At 37.8% G+C, this 16,901-nt stretch overlaps 1 protein-coding gene and 1 pseudogene across 2 annotated transcripts in view; one reads left to right on the top strand and one right to left on the bottom strand.

Moving 5' to 3' along the window:
• The first annotated feature begins 312 nt into the window (after positions 1-312).
• On the top strand, positions 313-11,815 carry LOC306863254 (gamma-soluble NSF attachment protein-like; annotated as a pseudogene). Its single transcript has 7 exons — positions 313-345; positions 614-644; positions 3,677-3,786; positions 5,013-5,080; positions 5,805-5,883; positions 5,967-6,160; positions 11,687-11,815. The product of its transcript is annotated as a gamma-soluble NSF attachment protein-like (transcript).
• Positions 11,816-12,354: 539 nt separating this feature from the next.
• Positions 12,355-16,901, bottom strand: part of LOC306863239 (piezo-type mechanosensitive ion channel component 2-like) — a 134,259-nt gene continuing 129,712 nt past the window's right edge. The window contains exons 51-54 of the mRNA XM_079406483.1: positions 15,967-16,083; positions 15,805-15,884; positions 15,512-15,725; positions 12,355-13,309 (exon numbers count right to left, since the gene is read on the bottom strand). Coding sequence (XP_079262609.1) covers positions 13,057-13,309; positions 15,512-15,725; positions 15,805-15,884; positions 15,967-16,083 — 664 coding nt within the window. The 3' untranslated portion in view covers positions 12,355-13,056. The remainder of the gene's footprint in view (positions 13,310-15,511; positions 15,726-15,804; positions 15,885-15,966; positions 16,084-16,901) is intronic.

The raw sequence follows: 16,901 nt of genomic DNA, 5'->3' as shown, positions 1-16,901 counted from the left end.
AATAGTCATTAGTTGTCATTTTAATAATTCTTAATTTCATTCGGCAATTTGCTTTTTTTTTTTTTTTTTATTAAAAATGATTGAACATTACAAAAATATTAACAAATAAATCCAGATGCACAGAATATAAGAGCAATCTTAAACTGTAGAACAGTGTTTAAGAGAAAAATAACCACATATTAAAAAAAACATCAAATAAAATAAAAAACAGAAACAACTAAACAGTAGTTCAAGTTTTCTTCCTTTTTGCTTAGAATATATTTAAAAACATCTCCATGAAATGTTCCGTATGAGACTCGTTTTGTTGTTAATATGCATGAGAGACTTCAGAATCTGCTGAAGCAGGTGAGTCCAGCTCTCTATATCCACTGATCATCTGTTGCTGGAGCAGGTATCTACAGGAAGCAGAGGCTCACAGCAAACACCGCTCGTATCCTCTGCTGCTCTGCATTATTCATCTGAACATGTCCCTCTGTATCCTTGACTCGCTGTCCAGTCTGTTTCATGCTGCCATCACTATATTCATTTGATTGCAGATATCTGGTTATTAATTGTGCAAATCATTGTTTCTGTATGAGTTTGCTCTGTTATAATCGTAAGTGTTTGTATGCAGGGCCTTGGAGCAGGCAGGACTGATGCTGAAGGTGAGTGATGTTTGATTGTTTCTTCAGAGATTCTGGAGTTCAAATTGACACAGATTTATCCCCCCACCCCCCTATGTGTGTGTGTGTGTGTGTATATATATATATATATATATATATATATATATATATATATATATATATATATATATATATATATATATATATATATATATATGAGGGGCCATACAAGCCATAATTCATTCTCCTTTCTTATACATACATTTCTAACTTTTTTTTATATCAATTACTGTTTAAGCAGGAAGTCACTCTCAGACCAGGAATTACTATAGTTATGCTATTCAAAGTCATCCTGTTTTCTTTTCAAGTACATATTTTTATTTATATTAATTTTAAAATATCGTTATGTAACCCACTTGTTCTACAGATCTATGCACAAAGGATGCACTGATCAAGATTTTTCCTGAACTCCAATTGGTGATTTTTTTATATTAAAATGGGCTGATTCCCATACTTGTTGCCTAGTTATTTATTTTAATTTATTAATTGTTTATTTTGCTCTGTTACTGGTCAAATTAACCTTAAGCAAACAAACAAAAATATCTGCAACATGAAGCAACTGCACAAAACTAAAACATCAGATGAGCTGAATATAAATACAAACGCATGCTTAATACATTGTTGACAACAAACAAATGAGTATATTTTCTTTCTCTTTGTATTTTTATATAAATATGGTACAAGATTATTCTATTCAAATCAGTGTAATAAACAAGTTAGGTCATAAGTAATGAAAAAGTAGTCTAATCTTAATAGATTAGGTTACTAATTGCAATTTTCCTCATCATAAATCAGAAAATAACTACAATTTGTAACTAATGTACCCAGCACTATAACTTTACAATAGCAGACCATGTTCTTCAAGTTAAGACATGTATATTTGTTTGAAAGGACATGAGAGGGAGTAAATGATGACAGCACTGTGAACATGATTGAGATGTGTGTATTTGCTGTTCTATCACAGGACAGGAGGCTGTCTGAGGCTATTCGGTACATAGAGAAGGCCAGCGTGATGTACGTGGAGAAGGCCAGCGTGATGTATAGAGAAGGCCAGCGTGATGTACGTGGAGAAGGCCAGCGTGATGTACATAGAGAAGGCCAGCGTGATGTATAGAGAAGGCCAGCGTGATGTGTATAGAGAAGGCCAGCGTGATGTACATAGAGAAGGCCAGCGTGATGTACATAGAGAAGGCCAGCGTGATGTATAGAGAAGGCCAGCGTGATGTACGTGGAGAAGGCCAGCGTGATGTATAGATAAGGCCAGCGTGATGTATAGAGAAGGCCAGCGTGATGTACGTGGAGAAGGCCAGCGTGATGTACATAGAGAAGGCCAGCGTGATGTATAGAGAAGGTCAGCGTGATGTATAGAGAAGGCCAGCGTGATGTATAGAGAAGGCCAGCGTGATGTATAGAGAAGGCCAGCGTGATGTACATAGAGAAGGCCAGCGTGATGTACATAGAGAAGGCCAGCGTGATGTATAGAGAAGGCCAGCGTGATGTACATAGAGAAGGCCAGCGTGATGTATAGAGAAGGCCAGCGTGATGTATAGAGAAGGCCAGCGTGATGTACATAGAGAAGGCCAGCGTGATGTATAGAGAAGGCCAGCGTGATGTATAGAGAAGGCCAGCGTGATGTACATAGAGAAGGCCAGCGTGATGTATAGAGAAGGCCAGCGTGATGTACATAGAGAAGGCCAGCGTGATGTATAGAGAAGGCCAGCGTGATGTATAGAGAAGGCCAGCGTGATGTATAGAGAAGGCCAGCGTGATGTGTATAGAGAAGGCCAGCGTGATGTACATAGAGAAGGCCAGCGTGATGTACGTGGAGAAGGCCAGCGTGATGTACGTGGAGAAGGCCAGCGTGATGTACATAGAGAAGGCCAGCGTGATGTATAGAGAAGGCCAGCGTGATGTATAGAGAAGGCCAGCGTGATGTACATAGAGAAGGCCAGCGTGATGTATAGAGAAGGCCAGCGTGATGTACATAGAGAAGGCCAGCGTGATGTATAGAGAAGGCCAGCGTGATGTATAGAGAAGGCCAGCGTGATGTATAGAGAAGGCCAGCGTGATGTGTATAGAGAAGGCCAGCGTGATGTATAGAGAAGGCCAGCGTGATGTGTATAGAGAAGGCCAGCGTGATGTATAGAGAAGGCCAGCGTGATGTATAGAGAAGGCCAGCGTGATGTATAGAGAAGGCCAGCGTGATGTACATAGAGAAGGCCAGCGTGATGTACGTGGAGAAGGCCAGCGTGATGTACGTGGAGAAGGCCAGCGTGATGTACGTGGAGAAGGCCAGCGTGATGTACATAGAGAAGGCCAGCGTGATGTATAGAGAAGGCCAGCGTGATGTATAGAGAAGGCCAGCGTGATGTACATAGAGAAGGCCAGCGTGATGTACATAGAGAAGGCCAGCGTGATGTACATAGAGAAGGCCAGCGTGATGTATAGAGAAGGCCAGCGTGATGTATAGAGAAGGCCAGCGTGATGTATAGAGAAGGCCAGCGTGATGTACATAGAGAAGGCCAGCGTGATGTACATAGAGAAGGCCAGCGTGATGTATAGAGAAGGCCAGCGTGATGTATAGAGAAGGCCAGCGTGATGTACATAGAGAAGGCCAGCGTGATGTATAGAGAAGGCCAGCGTGATGTATAGAGAAGGCCAGCGTGATGTACATAGAGAAGGCCAGCGTGATGTATAGAGAAGGCCAGCGTGATGTATAGAGAAGGCCAGCGTGATGTACGTGGAGAAGGCCAGCGTGATGTATAGAGAAGGCCAGCGTGATGTATAGAGAAGGCCAGCGTGATGTACATAGAGAAGGCCAGCGTGATGTATAGAGAAGGCCAGCGTGATGTACGTGGAGAAGGCCAGCGTGATGTATAGAGAAGGCCAGCGTGATGTACATAGAGAAGGCCAGCGTGATGTATAGAGAAGGCCAGCGTGATGTATAGAGAAGGCCAGCGTGATGTATAGAGAAGGCCAGCGTGATGTATAGAGAAGGCCAGCGTGATGTATAGAGAAGGCCAGCGTGATGTACGTGGAGAACGGCACTCCAGACACCGCCGCCATGGCCCTCGACCGAGACGGAACGTGTGTGCTTCACAAACCTGCTTACAGTGCTGGCAAGGTTACTTTGGAAATGTAATAGGCTACAGATTACAAGTTACCCTATTTAAAAAGTAATAAGTAGTGAAATTTTTTTAATTACTTTTGAAACAATTTTCTAAATTTCTAATGTTTTTAACAGTTAAGTCATTTTTAAAACATGTAAAGTAGGTATAGGATAACCTTACAGCAGCACTCACTCACTGACTCAACACTGTCAGACTCTCGGAATCCTTCATCACTTGTATTAAGATTGTAATAATTAAATTTTAAAGCACAGCTGCTCAAAATCAGTCTGTCTTTGAGATCATTCTGAGGTTAAATACAAATTTTAAACCATAACAAGAAATGGGTACACTTTATTTGAAGGTGTCCTTGTTACAGTGTAATTATACATTTAAGTACTGCGTAATATTAATTAACTACATGTACATACATATGGTTAGGATTAGGGTTTAGCATATAGGGCTACTTGCATGTAATTATGCATAATTATAATAGTAAGTACATGTAATATGTATAACAAGGACACCTTAAAATAAAGTGTTTAATAGCTATGTAATGTTTTTGAAATCAGTTATTTGCATAGTTATTACAGGAAACACTGGCATCTAACAATAACTTAGAAAAAACAAGTTGATCTTATAAAATAAAGCATATGCATTAATCCAAACAGGAAATAAAACAGTTATTGAGGAAGCATGTGTTGAAAGAAATCAATTGAACCTGTACGTGTATATGAATCAAATTCAGAATTTAATTACACACTTTTTTCTCAGTTACTGTAATTGATTACAATTACATTTATTTTGTAATTAAATGACAATTCCGTTACCTGTAACCACTGTATAAAAGTTGAGCAAACTTAAACGTTTAAGGCATCCAGCTTCAGCAGATTCTTGAGTTTTCTCAACTTATTTTTTAGGAGATTTTGAGTTCTCAGCTTTTTGTTGTTTAAACTTAAAACAACAAGTTGAGAGAACTGCTAAAGCTGGTTGCCTTAACTTTTTATTTATTTATAAACTTAAACATTTGAGTAAACTTAAATTTGAAGGAAACCAGCTTTAGCAGATTTCTGAGTTTTCTCAACTTGTTGTTTTAAGCTTATACAACAAAGAGCTGGGAACTCAACAATCTGCTGAAGCTGGTTGCCTTAAACTTTAAGTTTGCTCAACTTTTTCTTTTATTATTTTACAGAGTAGTTACTGCTGAACACGGTCTGCTTCAGCGTCAGAGCAGATGTGAGAGCTGGAGCGCCTGCGGCAAGCTGTGGAGCTCGTGGGCAAAGCCTCCAGACTTCTTGTTAGACAACAGAAGTAATTGTTGCTTTATTCTTACTTAAATTGTCATTTTAATCAGTCATCTAGTTTATTAGTTTGTGTTAAAAACAATAATAATAAAGATAACTTGTCATTTACATTCACCTTTAGTCATTTAGCAGACGCTTTTATCCAAAGCAGCTTACAAATGAGGACAATGGAAGCAATCAAAACCAATAAGAGCGATGATAAGCAAGTGCTGTAACGAGTCTCAGTTAGCTTAACGAAGTACACATAGCAAAGGTTTTTTTTTAATTATTTTTAATATAATAAATATAAAGAAAGCAGATAGAATAGAAAAAGAAGCAGCTAGTGTTACACGCCTTTTTTGCTTTTGTTAATTGTATAATAAATAAAAAGAAAACAAAGATTAGAAAAGCTAGTGTTAGTTTTTTTTTTAATAGCAGTGTAAAGCATGTTGAGTGAATTAGACTAGAATATATATTAGATGATTGTATCGTTTTTGTGTGTTCAATGTTTGCTTGTTGTACATGTGACACCTTGATTTGACTTGGTTTTGTACTCAAATGGAATTTGTAGTCAAACTGTATTTATTCTACACTTGGGCCTCTAACATTGTTCTATTTCTATTTTATCTACTTGTTTTATTTATTTAAAAAGCTTTACCCTCTAACACTTGCACTCTTGCTGATTTTGATTGCATCTTCTAAATGAGTAAATGTAAATTAGTTTAATACAAGATGAATGATGCTCATTACAGGTTTGACGAAGCTGCTGTGTCCCTTCAGAAGGAGAAGAACATGTATAAGGAAATCGAGAATTATCCGACGTGTTTTAAGGTGCGTCATTATTACTGAGCTGTAAAAGCCTTGCGGTCACAGGTGCATTACCACACATGACTGTGTCCTGTGTTTGTGGTCAGAAAACCATCGCACAGGTGCTGGTGCATCTGTGGCGGCAGACAGGTGTGTGCGGGAGAGCTACAGTATCCCAGGATTCAGCGGGAGCGAAGACTGCTTGGCCATGGAGCAGCTTCTGCAGGGTTACGATGAGCAGGACGAGGAACAGGTGTCTCGCGTCTGCACTTCACCGCTGCTCAGATACATGGACAACGACGTGAGTCTCCCATGATTAGAGTACAATGAATATGAATAGTGTAATGTGTTTGTGTTGTTTTTTTTAAGTTGAAAGGCACAAATTCTTCTTTAGAGACCGAACCTGTTATACATTAGATAAAACTAACTTTGGCACCTTAAGAGGTAATTTTAATAATGATTTTTTTTTATAGAAAAATTTTATATTTATTTTAGTAAAGGGGAATAGTTTGTAACCTACAGTGCCCTCCAAAAGTATTGGAACAGTAAAGACAAAATTGCTCTGTTGGCTGTGGAGTCAAGACATTTACAAATATGATTAAAAGATGAATATGAGACAAAACTACAGAATGTTACATTTTATTATTAGCCGTTTCAACACAGATGTTTTAGCAGCTAAGAAGTTCAGCACTTTTATAGTTCATCCCTCTATCTGATGTGAGCATAAGTATTGGAGCAGTTGCCTCACAGGTCTTTCTAAGTGATCAGCTGCGTCCTGTTGCATTAATTCTTCAGATATTAAAAGTAAAGTCAAGTCACCTTTATTTATATAGCACTATTAACTATGTAAATTGTGTCAAAGCAACTGCACAATATCAAAAAAGGAAAATAGTGTGTCAATGTAAAATGAAAAGATTAAAAAAAAGATGTTCAGTTAAAGGCATTTCATTATTGAATTCAGTGATGTCATCATCCAGCTCAGTTCAGTTTAAATAGTGTCTTTGCAATCAGGTCGATGATATCGCTGTAAATGAAGTGTCCCCAACTAAGCAAACCAGAGGCGACAGCGGCAAGGTGCCAAAACTCCCTCGGTGACAGATTGGAGAAAAAAACCTTGTGAGAAACCAGGCTCAGTCGGGGGCCAGTTCTCCTCTGGCCAAACAAACCAGCAGTTCAATTCCAACTACAGCAAAGTCAGATTGTAAGGGCTCAACTGGTTCCAGTGGTCTTTCCAGATGGCTGTCTAAGTGGCGGGGTCCTCACTGGGGATCTGTCTCTGGCGCTCATCTCGGTGTCCTGGTCTCTGCTGACGTTCAGGACTGGATCTGGTGACTGCAGTGACCATCTGGGCTGGATACGGACCGGATCGGGTGGCTACGGTGACCGGGGATATGTCCCCGGGGCTCATGCAGGTGTCCGGCCTCCGCCGACGATCAGGGCCACATACATCATCTCCCGGCGCCGATCCACCATCTGATCCGGACACGGACTGAGAAACAGAATAGAAACAGACAAATATTAGCGTAGATGCCATTCTTCTTATGATGTAACGAGTACATCATGTGTTATGGGGAGTGTTCCCGGTTCTGGTTGATCTAATTAATGCAACCTAACAATCCTTTAACGGATTTGAATAATAGAAGTGTATTAGTGTGTTATGTGTAAGACAGGTTAAAGAAATGTGTCTTTAATCTAGATTTAAACTGACTGAGTGTGTCTGCCTCCCGAACAGTGTTAGGTAGATTGTTCCAGAGTTTGGGTGCTAAATAGGAAAAGGATCTGCCCCCCGCAGTCGATTTTGATATTCTAGGTATTATCAAACGGCCAGAGTTTTGAGAACGCAGCAGATGTGGAGGACTATAATGTGATAAGAGCTCGCTCAAGTACTGAGGAGCTAAGCCATTCAGGGCTTTATAAGCAATTAACAAGATTTTAAAATCTGTACGATGTTTGATAGGGAGCCAATGCAGTGTTGACAGAACCGGGCTAATGTGGTCGTACTTCCTGTTTCTAGTAAGAACTCTAGCTGCTGCATTTTGGACCAGCTGTAGTTTGTTGATCAAGCGTGCAGAACAACCACCCAATAAAGCATTACAATAATCTAACCTTTAGGTCATGAACGCATGAATTAGTATTTCTGCATTTGACGTTGAGAGCATAGGTCGCAATTTAGATATGTTTTTGAGATGGAAAATGTTTTTATACAGTTTTATAGATGCTAGAAACATGGCTTTCAAATGAAAGATTGCTATCAAACAGCACACCTAGGTTCTTAACTGATGAAGAAGAATTGACAGAGCAGCCATCACATGTTAGATAGTGTTCTAGGTTATTACATGTGGGGTTTTTAGGTCTGATAATTAACACCTCTGTTTTTTCAGAATTTAGCAGTAAGAAGTTACTCGTCAATCCAGTTTTTTATATCGACTATGCATTCCATTAGTTTCTCAATTTGGTGTGTTTCACCAGGCCGCGAAGAAATATAGAGCTGAGTATCATCAGCATAACAGTGAAAACTAACACCATGTCTCCTGATAATATCTCCCAAGGGTAACATGTAAAACGTGAAAAGTAACGGCCCTAGTACTGAGCCTTGAGGTACTCCGTACTGCACTTGTGATCGATATGATACCTCTTCATTCACCGCTACGAACTGATGGCGTTCAGATAAGTATGATTTGAACCATACTAATGCACTTCCACTAATGCCAGCAAAGTGTTCTAGTCTATTTAAAAGAATGTTGTGGTCGATAGTGTCGAACGCAGCACTAAGATCCAGTAGAACCACTAAAGAGCAGATGATAGAAGCAGGTCATTTGTAACTCTAATGAGAGCAGTCTCAGTACTATGATACGGTCTAAATCCTGACTGGAATTCCTCTGAAATACTATTTTTCTCTAAGAAGGAATATAATTGCGAGGATACTACCTTTTCTAGTATCTTTGACAGAAAAGGGAGATTTGAGATCGGTCTGTAATTAACTAAATCTTTGGGGTCAAGTTTTGTTTTTTTAATGAGAGGCTTAATAACAGCCAATTTGAAGGTTTTGGGGACATATCCTAATGACAGTGATGAATTAATAATAACCAAAAGAGGATCTATGACTTCTGGAAGCAGCTCTTTTAGTAGTTTAGATGGAATAGGGTCTAACATACATGTTGTTGGTTTAGATGATTTAACAAATTTATACAATTCTTCCTCTCCTATAGTAGAGAATGAGTGGAATTGTTCCTCAGGGGATCTATAGTGCATCTGATGCGATATTGTAGCAGACGGCTGCATGGTTACAAGATCGATTCTATCAGAGATAAAATTGTAAGTAAAGAAGTTCATAAAGTCATAAAGTTCGTAAAAGCAGGGAATGTGTCGTATCAGTTATATCCATTACTTCTGTATTCTGAATCTTTCATTCGATGATGACACACAAACCAGGATGAAGACGAGGGAGCTGACTTTGAGAGAAAAGCAAGCAATTTGGATGCTAAAAGAAAAGAGGAAGTAAATTAGAGCTCTAGCAAAAACAAAGGGCATGGAGAAATCAAGAGTTTGGAAACCACCAGCAACCAACAACGACCTGATCGGCTGAGAAAACAACAGTAGTTGATGACAACTATGACAGTAGTTGATATAACAGACTTTTAATCCGTTATATCTGCCTTATGTTCAACTGTCCCAATACTTATGCTCACATCAATGAGTGGGATGAACTCTAAAAGTGCTGTTCTTTTTATTTGGTAAAACATGTATGTGTTGAAACGGCTAATAATAAAATGTGACATTCTGTAGTTTTGTCTCATATTCATCTTTTAATCATATTTGCAAATGTCTTGACTCCACAGCCAACAGAGCAATTTTGTCTTTACTGTTCCAATACTTATGGAGGGCACTGTATATTTGGTCTCAAATCTAGTTAAACCTTTCTGAGAGGCTTCATCTAATGTAACTTAATTTAAGCTAAATCAGAGACGACATTAACCAGCTAGAGAAAATACAGTGACATGTAGGAGTTAAAATGTCAAGCCTATATTTACCTGTAGTGGCTTGCCTTATAAAACATACAACAGTTAATCACAACACAATAAGGCAATTGTTTTATATGACCAGTTTTCTGAAAAGTTGTTTGTATTTGCAAATGAGGCGTTTAATTATAAATGCACTAATTTGCATACATTTCCAGAACAGAAATCTGAAGATTGGATGAAGTCAGGTTGATGATAATTGTTTAATTTTCTTGATATATTAAAGGGTTTTACAGAGGGGGTTTTGGATTTCTATTTTTATTACTCCATGAATCAGAAAATACTGTAAACAGACAGAAAAAAAATAAATTTTCACCACTTTTTTTTAATTTTTATAAAATGTTCTATAAATCAGGATATATGATCGGATATATAGTATAATATAATATGAACAACCCCTCAGTAAAACCCATCAATATTGATGGGTAAAAAAAAACTAAAGTTTGGTGTAAGAGAAAACGATTAAATCTACAGATGCAATAGATAAAAGTGCAATAATAAAACCGAGCGAATGACATATGAACACATCCCTCTTAAAAAACAGTAATAGGTAAATTTTGGTATGTAAATGTAGATTTCTGATTCATTTTGAGAAAACGCTGGTAAAGATATTTATTGAAACTGAAATCCACAGAAGCAAATAGATAAAGTTTAATAAAATAAAGGCTTCTGTATTTCGGATGATTTCTTTGCACTAGTCTGAAAGAAAATGTTATGGAAGCAAAAGCTCTCGATTGAGCAGCGTTTGAAAAAACAAAACAAAAAAACAGTATTTGTGGCTGTAGTGTCTTGCCTTTAATGTGTTAACTTTAATTATTTGTATTGAATAAAAAAACACATAAACAAAGATTATTATATTTTTATTATTATTAGTGCTGTCAAACAATTAATCACAATTAATCGCATCCAAAATAAGTTTTTGTTTACACACTGTATATTTCTGTGTATATAAATACAAACACATGCATATTTAAGAATAAATTTACATTTATATATTAAATATATTTATATATGATATAAATTACATGAATATAACTATATACATGTAAACATTTTCAAAATATATGCTGTATGTGTGTGTATTTATATATACATAATACATCTACACAGTACACACATACTATGTAAACAAAAACTTATTTTGGATGCGATTAATTGTGATTTAATCGTTTGACAGCACTAATAATAAAAATGTAGTAACCTTTGTTTGTGATTTTTTTTTTTTTTTTTTTTTTTTTTTTTTAATACAAATAAAGTTAACACATTAAAGGCAAGACACTACAGCCACAAATACTGTTTTTTTTTTTTTTTTTTTTTTTTTTCAAACGCTGCTCAATTGTGAGCTTTTGCTTCCGATTAATCGGCACTAATTATTATTAATTACATTTAGTCAGTTTGTTGTATCTTAGCTGTCTGTCAGAGCACCGTTACCTTTAGTTACTGTTTTTAGTCTTTTTTTTTTTTTTTCAGGGTTAAAATCGACGTTTAGTTCAATCTTTCTAATCTTTTCATTATCTCCTATTTGTTTCAAATAAACAGACTGTTGTGCTTATGTATCCATAAGACATCAGTCTGTGAATGATCTTTCATATTTTCATATTAGTTAGTTAGTTCACATGCTTCAGTCAGTCATCAGGGCAGACCGAGTGCATGCTGAATACTGAACAGGTTTGATGTCTAAACACAAACTGTTAATGAGCTCATGATTGTTAAATCAATGCCATACCGATTTCATAACGACTCACTGACGGAAGCTGGTTTTATTCAGCATTGTAGCTCACTGATGTGTCACCTCGCCTGTTCTCCAGTATGCAAAGCTTGCCATCAGCCTGATAGTGCCTGGAGGAGGGAAGAAGAAAGCCACCGCTGCCAGTGGAGATACTGGAGCCGCGCCGCTGGAGGAAGAGGAGGATGAGTATGCTGTAGGCCTCTGTTAAAGCTCTACCAAACATATTCCACATCTGCTGCTTCAGACTCCTCCATGAAGGTACAAGCATGAGCCCTAAACATTATATTCCTGTACCGTCTGAATTGAGCAATAGTCGCAATTGCTTTAAAAAAAAAAAAAAAAGTTTAAATCACTATTCTGACTTTTTTCCCTTCAGAATTCAAAATTTTACATCTTGCAATTCTGCTATTCTCTGGGTTTTTTTTTTTTTTAAGTCAAATAAATAACTAAAAAACGAAAAGAGATTCAAATTACAAAGGGAAAAAAAATCTAAATTGTGAGTAGTGCTGGAATACTACACAAGTCATCGTTTTAAATTATACTATATTATACTGCATATATTCTATATGCTGGAAATTAAATAACAGTGCCTGCCTTACCAAAAGAGGGACTGTATTTACTGTACATTGTGTTTGTAGCTTCAATATCGTTTAAACTTATTCCACTCAGCTTAGTCTTGTCATATGGAGCATCATGAGAAAATGAAGCAGCATGCTGTTTATAAATGCATGAAATACCTTAAGATTATCTGAACACGAGAAACTCAATCTTGGTTTATTTTGTGTTTTAATGGAGAAGGATTTGCATGGTTTCACAACACCACTGAATAAAGAGAATCTGTGATCTTTGCATATTTTAGTTCTGAGTTTCTGTAGATTATGCATACAAAATGGTCATTGAAATGCATTTAACAAAAACTAAAAGTGCAACAGGTAGACGGACAAATAAGACAATAGTTGGTTTCCAGAATGTGCTTTATGCTCATGATATTGATCCACAATCCCACCGACGTGTCAGTAAAGTGATATCCTGATGAGCGTATACTCTTCCTGAGAACCCTTCAGTCCTCCGTTCAAGCCTAAAGATCAAGCGAGGATAGATCATGATTTCAATGTTACGTAGTCTTACAAACCCAAGCACTTCTGGGTCCAGGTTTCTCTGAAGAAAAAAGTGACTAGTGTTCAGTCACCGTCTCCTTTCTTTGTTCAAGTTTACAGCCAGCTACCAGGACAGCATATTGCACAATACGAGACTAACCAATCTCCAGACAGACAGGTGGCAGCTTCTGAATCAGGGCTCTTTGGTACAGCTGTTTCACCTGTAGGTCACATTGTACTGGCAGTCGAGCCTCTCGCGACGAGTTTGTCTCTGTCTCACAGTCTTAACGTCGCCTTCCTGCGAGAAGCGCATCCTCCTTTGGGATCTCTGAGTTTGACAATCCCAGCAGGCTCATTTGGTTTTCTCCCTCGTCCATTTGATCATGGTCTCTGGCGAGCGGTAAAGGAAGATGAGTTTGGCGTACAGGTCCTCCTCCAGCTCCAGCTCGCCGGTTTCCCGCACGAGGAAGATGTCGGTGCAGAGTTTGAGGATGCGGTCACCGCATGGAAGCTCTTCGAACATGATGGAGTGCGAGATGCCGCTGAAGAACTCGCGGACGAATTTCCCAATCACCAGCACCACGGATGCGTAGAGGCCCATGATACTGCAAGAGACACAGAGAGGCGTTACTGGCATCTGCAGCCGTGATTCAGAACAACACAAAATCAACAAGCAGCAGTTCATTTACTCACTCCAATGTCATCCAAGAAATTAAGTTTTTGGAAGAAAACATTCCAGGATTTTTGTCTGTACAGTGGATTTCAATGGGCTTTACACTAAAAAGTGGATAATAACATTAATTTTTTTAGAAAATGACTGATGGTTTCGCTTGATAAGACCCTTATTCCTCGGCTGGGATTGTGTAGAGCCCTTTGAAGCTGCATTAAAACTGCATTTTGGACCTTCAAATTGTTGCCCACCATTGAAGTCCACTATATGGAGAAAAATCCTGGAATGTTTTCCTCAAAAAAAAAACTTCATCTTATTCTTCTGTCGCAAAAGAAATGAACATCTTGGATGACATGGGGTGAGTAAATTATCAGGTAATGTTTATTCTGGAAGTGAATTTATCCTTTAAGCAACCAAGGCAAAATGAGGACCTAAGCATGGCAGGAAGCATCACACCAACCAAAACAAGTAATTAAATACATTTTCAGATGATTTTAGTCAAAATGCTGGAAAAATCATAAATCACTAGTGATCTGATTTAATGGTTTATCATTTTTGACCAATAGGTCCAATTACTGAATTGATGTGGTCAGATGCAGCTTGGCATCATGCCATCAAATTCGTTGCTGCGGTAAATGAGATCCAGTTTGTCTATTGACACAAAATCTATAGCTTTTGCTGACATGGTCTGAAGATGAGCTGACTCTAATTTGGTGAAAATTGGAGAAATTGTCTAGGAGGTCGAAAAAGTTGGTTTTCAAAAATGGTGGACAAAGTTTGTCCGATTATGGCATAATTGGTATCGGAATGATCCAAGGAATCTATCAAGTCTTATGATAATCAACAATGTCACTTTTTTGGGAATCCTGCATAAATGGCCATTTAACCACAAAATAATTGTAAAAAGTTATTGATATGTTAGTGAGATAAACATGCAGGAATGAGAAAATAATACAATGCTTCATGTTGAAAAGTCAAACCACAAAAAAACTCAATGCGCTGACTGATGCGTGTATGGAGAAAGCCAACGGTCACACACTTGTGTAAAAATGTGTTTTGGCGAGTGTTCACATAAAAACCGTAGGCTGTAAGTGAATGTAGACGGCTACGGAAAGTATTTTGGATCTGTGCGATAGTTCTTAAAGTGACAGCAGCCTAATAATCCTGATGCTGTCTGTCATTAAAGTGCCTCTATTATGGGTAATGAAAGGTTGAAGTGGGCGGCAATATGCTAATGTTTGATGTTGAGGTCAACATGAAACGGCTTGGGATTCGTTTTAAAAACGACTCGTTTCAATGATTCAGAGTCGACTCTTTCTTTTGAGAGACAATACATTTATACGGTGTACTTTGATTTAAAACTTTGCAGGATGTTTTCTCTCATGTTTAATGTTAAAGTTATGGATTTTTGCAAATCATTACAACGTTGTAAAAATAGCCGTTTCCTCGGTAAGACTGTGAGCGCAGTGCTGCTTTGTGTACAATGAAATGAAAATGAGACCAATCAGACTAGTCACCGCAGATTAGCGTCACGCAAAGGAGGGGTTTGGAAAAATGAATCGTTGAGCGAATCGTTTGGGAGTCGTTGAGCAAGTAAGGTAAACATAAATGCATATTATAAGAGCATGCAAGGTAAAATAAACACTTTCGTTTATGTCCACCTGTTGGCAGGGACTCCCAAAATATGAACCTTTCATTACCCTTAATAGGGGCACTTTAAACAACAAAAGACAGAGAAAATCCCTCACTGATCTTGACTGATTCACTTTAGTAGCTTTACTAAGGATTAATCTATATTTAAAATATACAGTGAAGACTATGCAATGCTTTATTTTACATTTGATTCATTTCTCTACTATTGTGTACCTGAATACTAACCCCACCTATTGTTTGTCATTTGTGTCTTTGTTCTTACTTTTAATAATTATATATCATTTGTGTGTCTTTTGTGACAAGTTTTCAAATTTTTTTTTTTTTGGTAATGCATGACAACTGCACATCTAACATTGCATAATATGGTACAACCACAAAATCTGTCATTTTAAAACAAAATCAAAAACGAAAAAGTGCAATTTGTGATGGTTTAACTGCTTAACTGCGTGCTCAGAGATGTTTGGGACGGTATCCCATGACTCACCCGTAACCTGCAAGGAAGCCCAGGCTGGGAGGACTGACTTTATCACTGAAGACATACAGCTGCAGTCCTGCCTCTCTCTTCTTCTCCAGCTTTAGCTCGGATCTCATGTGGATCTTCCCTGCCGACGGCTGGTCCACAATCCACCACTCCTGAATGTCTTCACTGCCGTTGTGAGACCTCTCCAAGTCCAGCAGAATGCTCTTATAACCCTCATCTGGCACAGAGGGATTGATGAGATGAGTTACAGGTGGCGTCAGTATTCATGGAGAAAAGTCATATTGATTCTGCATTACCTGTATAAAGCTGATCTACCGGTTTGGCGTTTGAGTCACTCGGTGCTCGAATGAAGCAGGGAAATACTTTCTCTATGACCCTGTGAATGAGAACATGGACCATAAATATAAATCATGCATTGCATACTTACATTAATGCTCATATGTTGAATTTGTACTTACACAGGTTTATTTCTGGTTCCATTGAGTAACGCTATCAGCTCTTGTCTGGTGTTCATGTCCAGATATGTGATGTGTTTGTCCATTGCAAACTCAGCCTTTGCTCCCAGACTCAGATTCCTGCACGAGAGAGAGAGAAGTATTATGGGATGCATTTAGTGTTTAAAGATGAAACTGCAACGTACCTGAGAACTGCACTAGAAGAAATGACCATTACCATGATTTTTGGACATGATTATGGTTTTCTAATATACACTATTGTTCAAAAAGTAAGAGGTTTTTATTTTTTATTCATACTTTTATTCATCTTGGATGCATTAAATTGATCAAAAGTGCCAGTAAAAGACATTTATAATGTTGCAAAAGTTTTCTATTACAAATAAATGCTGTTCTTTTGAACTTTCTATTCATCTGTGAATCCTGAAAAATAAAATGTATGACGGTTGCCACAAAAATATTGAGCAACACAACTGTGTTCAACATTGATAATAATCAGAAATGTTTGTTGAGCAGTAAATCAGTATATTAGAATGATTTCTGAAGATCATGTGACACTGAAGACTGGAGTAATGATGCTGAAAATACAGCTGCAGATCACAGAAATAAATTACAGTTTAACACATATTCACATAGAAAACAGCTGTTTTACTGTATTTTTGATTGAATGCAGCATTGGTGAACAGAAGACACTTATCTTTGAATGGTAGCGTATCTGAACGCTGTAAATCATATAATATTTTGTATATATCTAAAAGTGACAGGGTCTCATTCTGAGCTGCTAATCAGAGTCTTCAGGATCATTAGAAAAGCACAGGTGAGATTGATCAGGGTTGGAGCTAAACTCTGCAGCAGATCGGCCCTCCGGGGAAAGATTTGAGGAACCCTGCCATGCGTATGAACTCTTTTGGAGTGAGAAAAGTAATGAAGTAAATGATTTT

This window comes from Barbus barbus (assembly GCF_936440315.1).
Source record: "Barbus barbus genome assembly, chromosome: 44".
NCBI lineage: Eukaryota > Metazoa > Chordata > Actinopteri > Cypriniformes > Cyprinidae > Barbus > Barbus barbus.
Note: the sequence above shows the minus strand (reverse complement) of the source record. Positions and strands in the feature narration are given on the sequence as shown.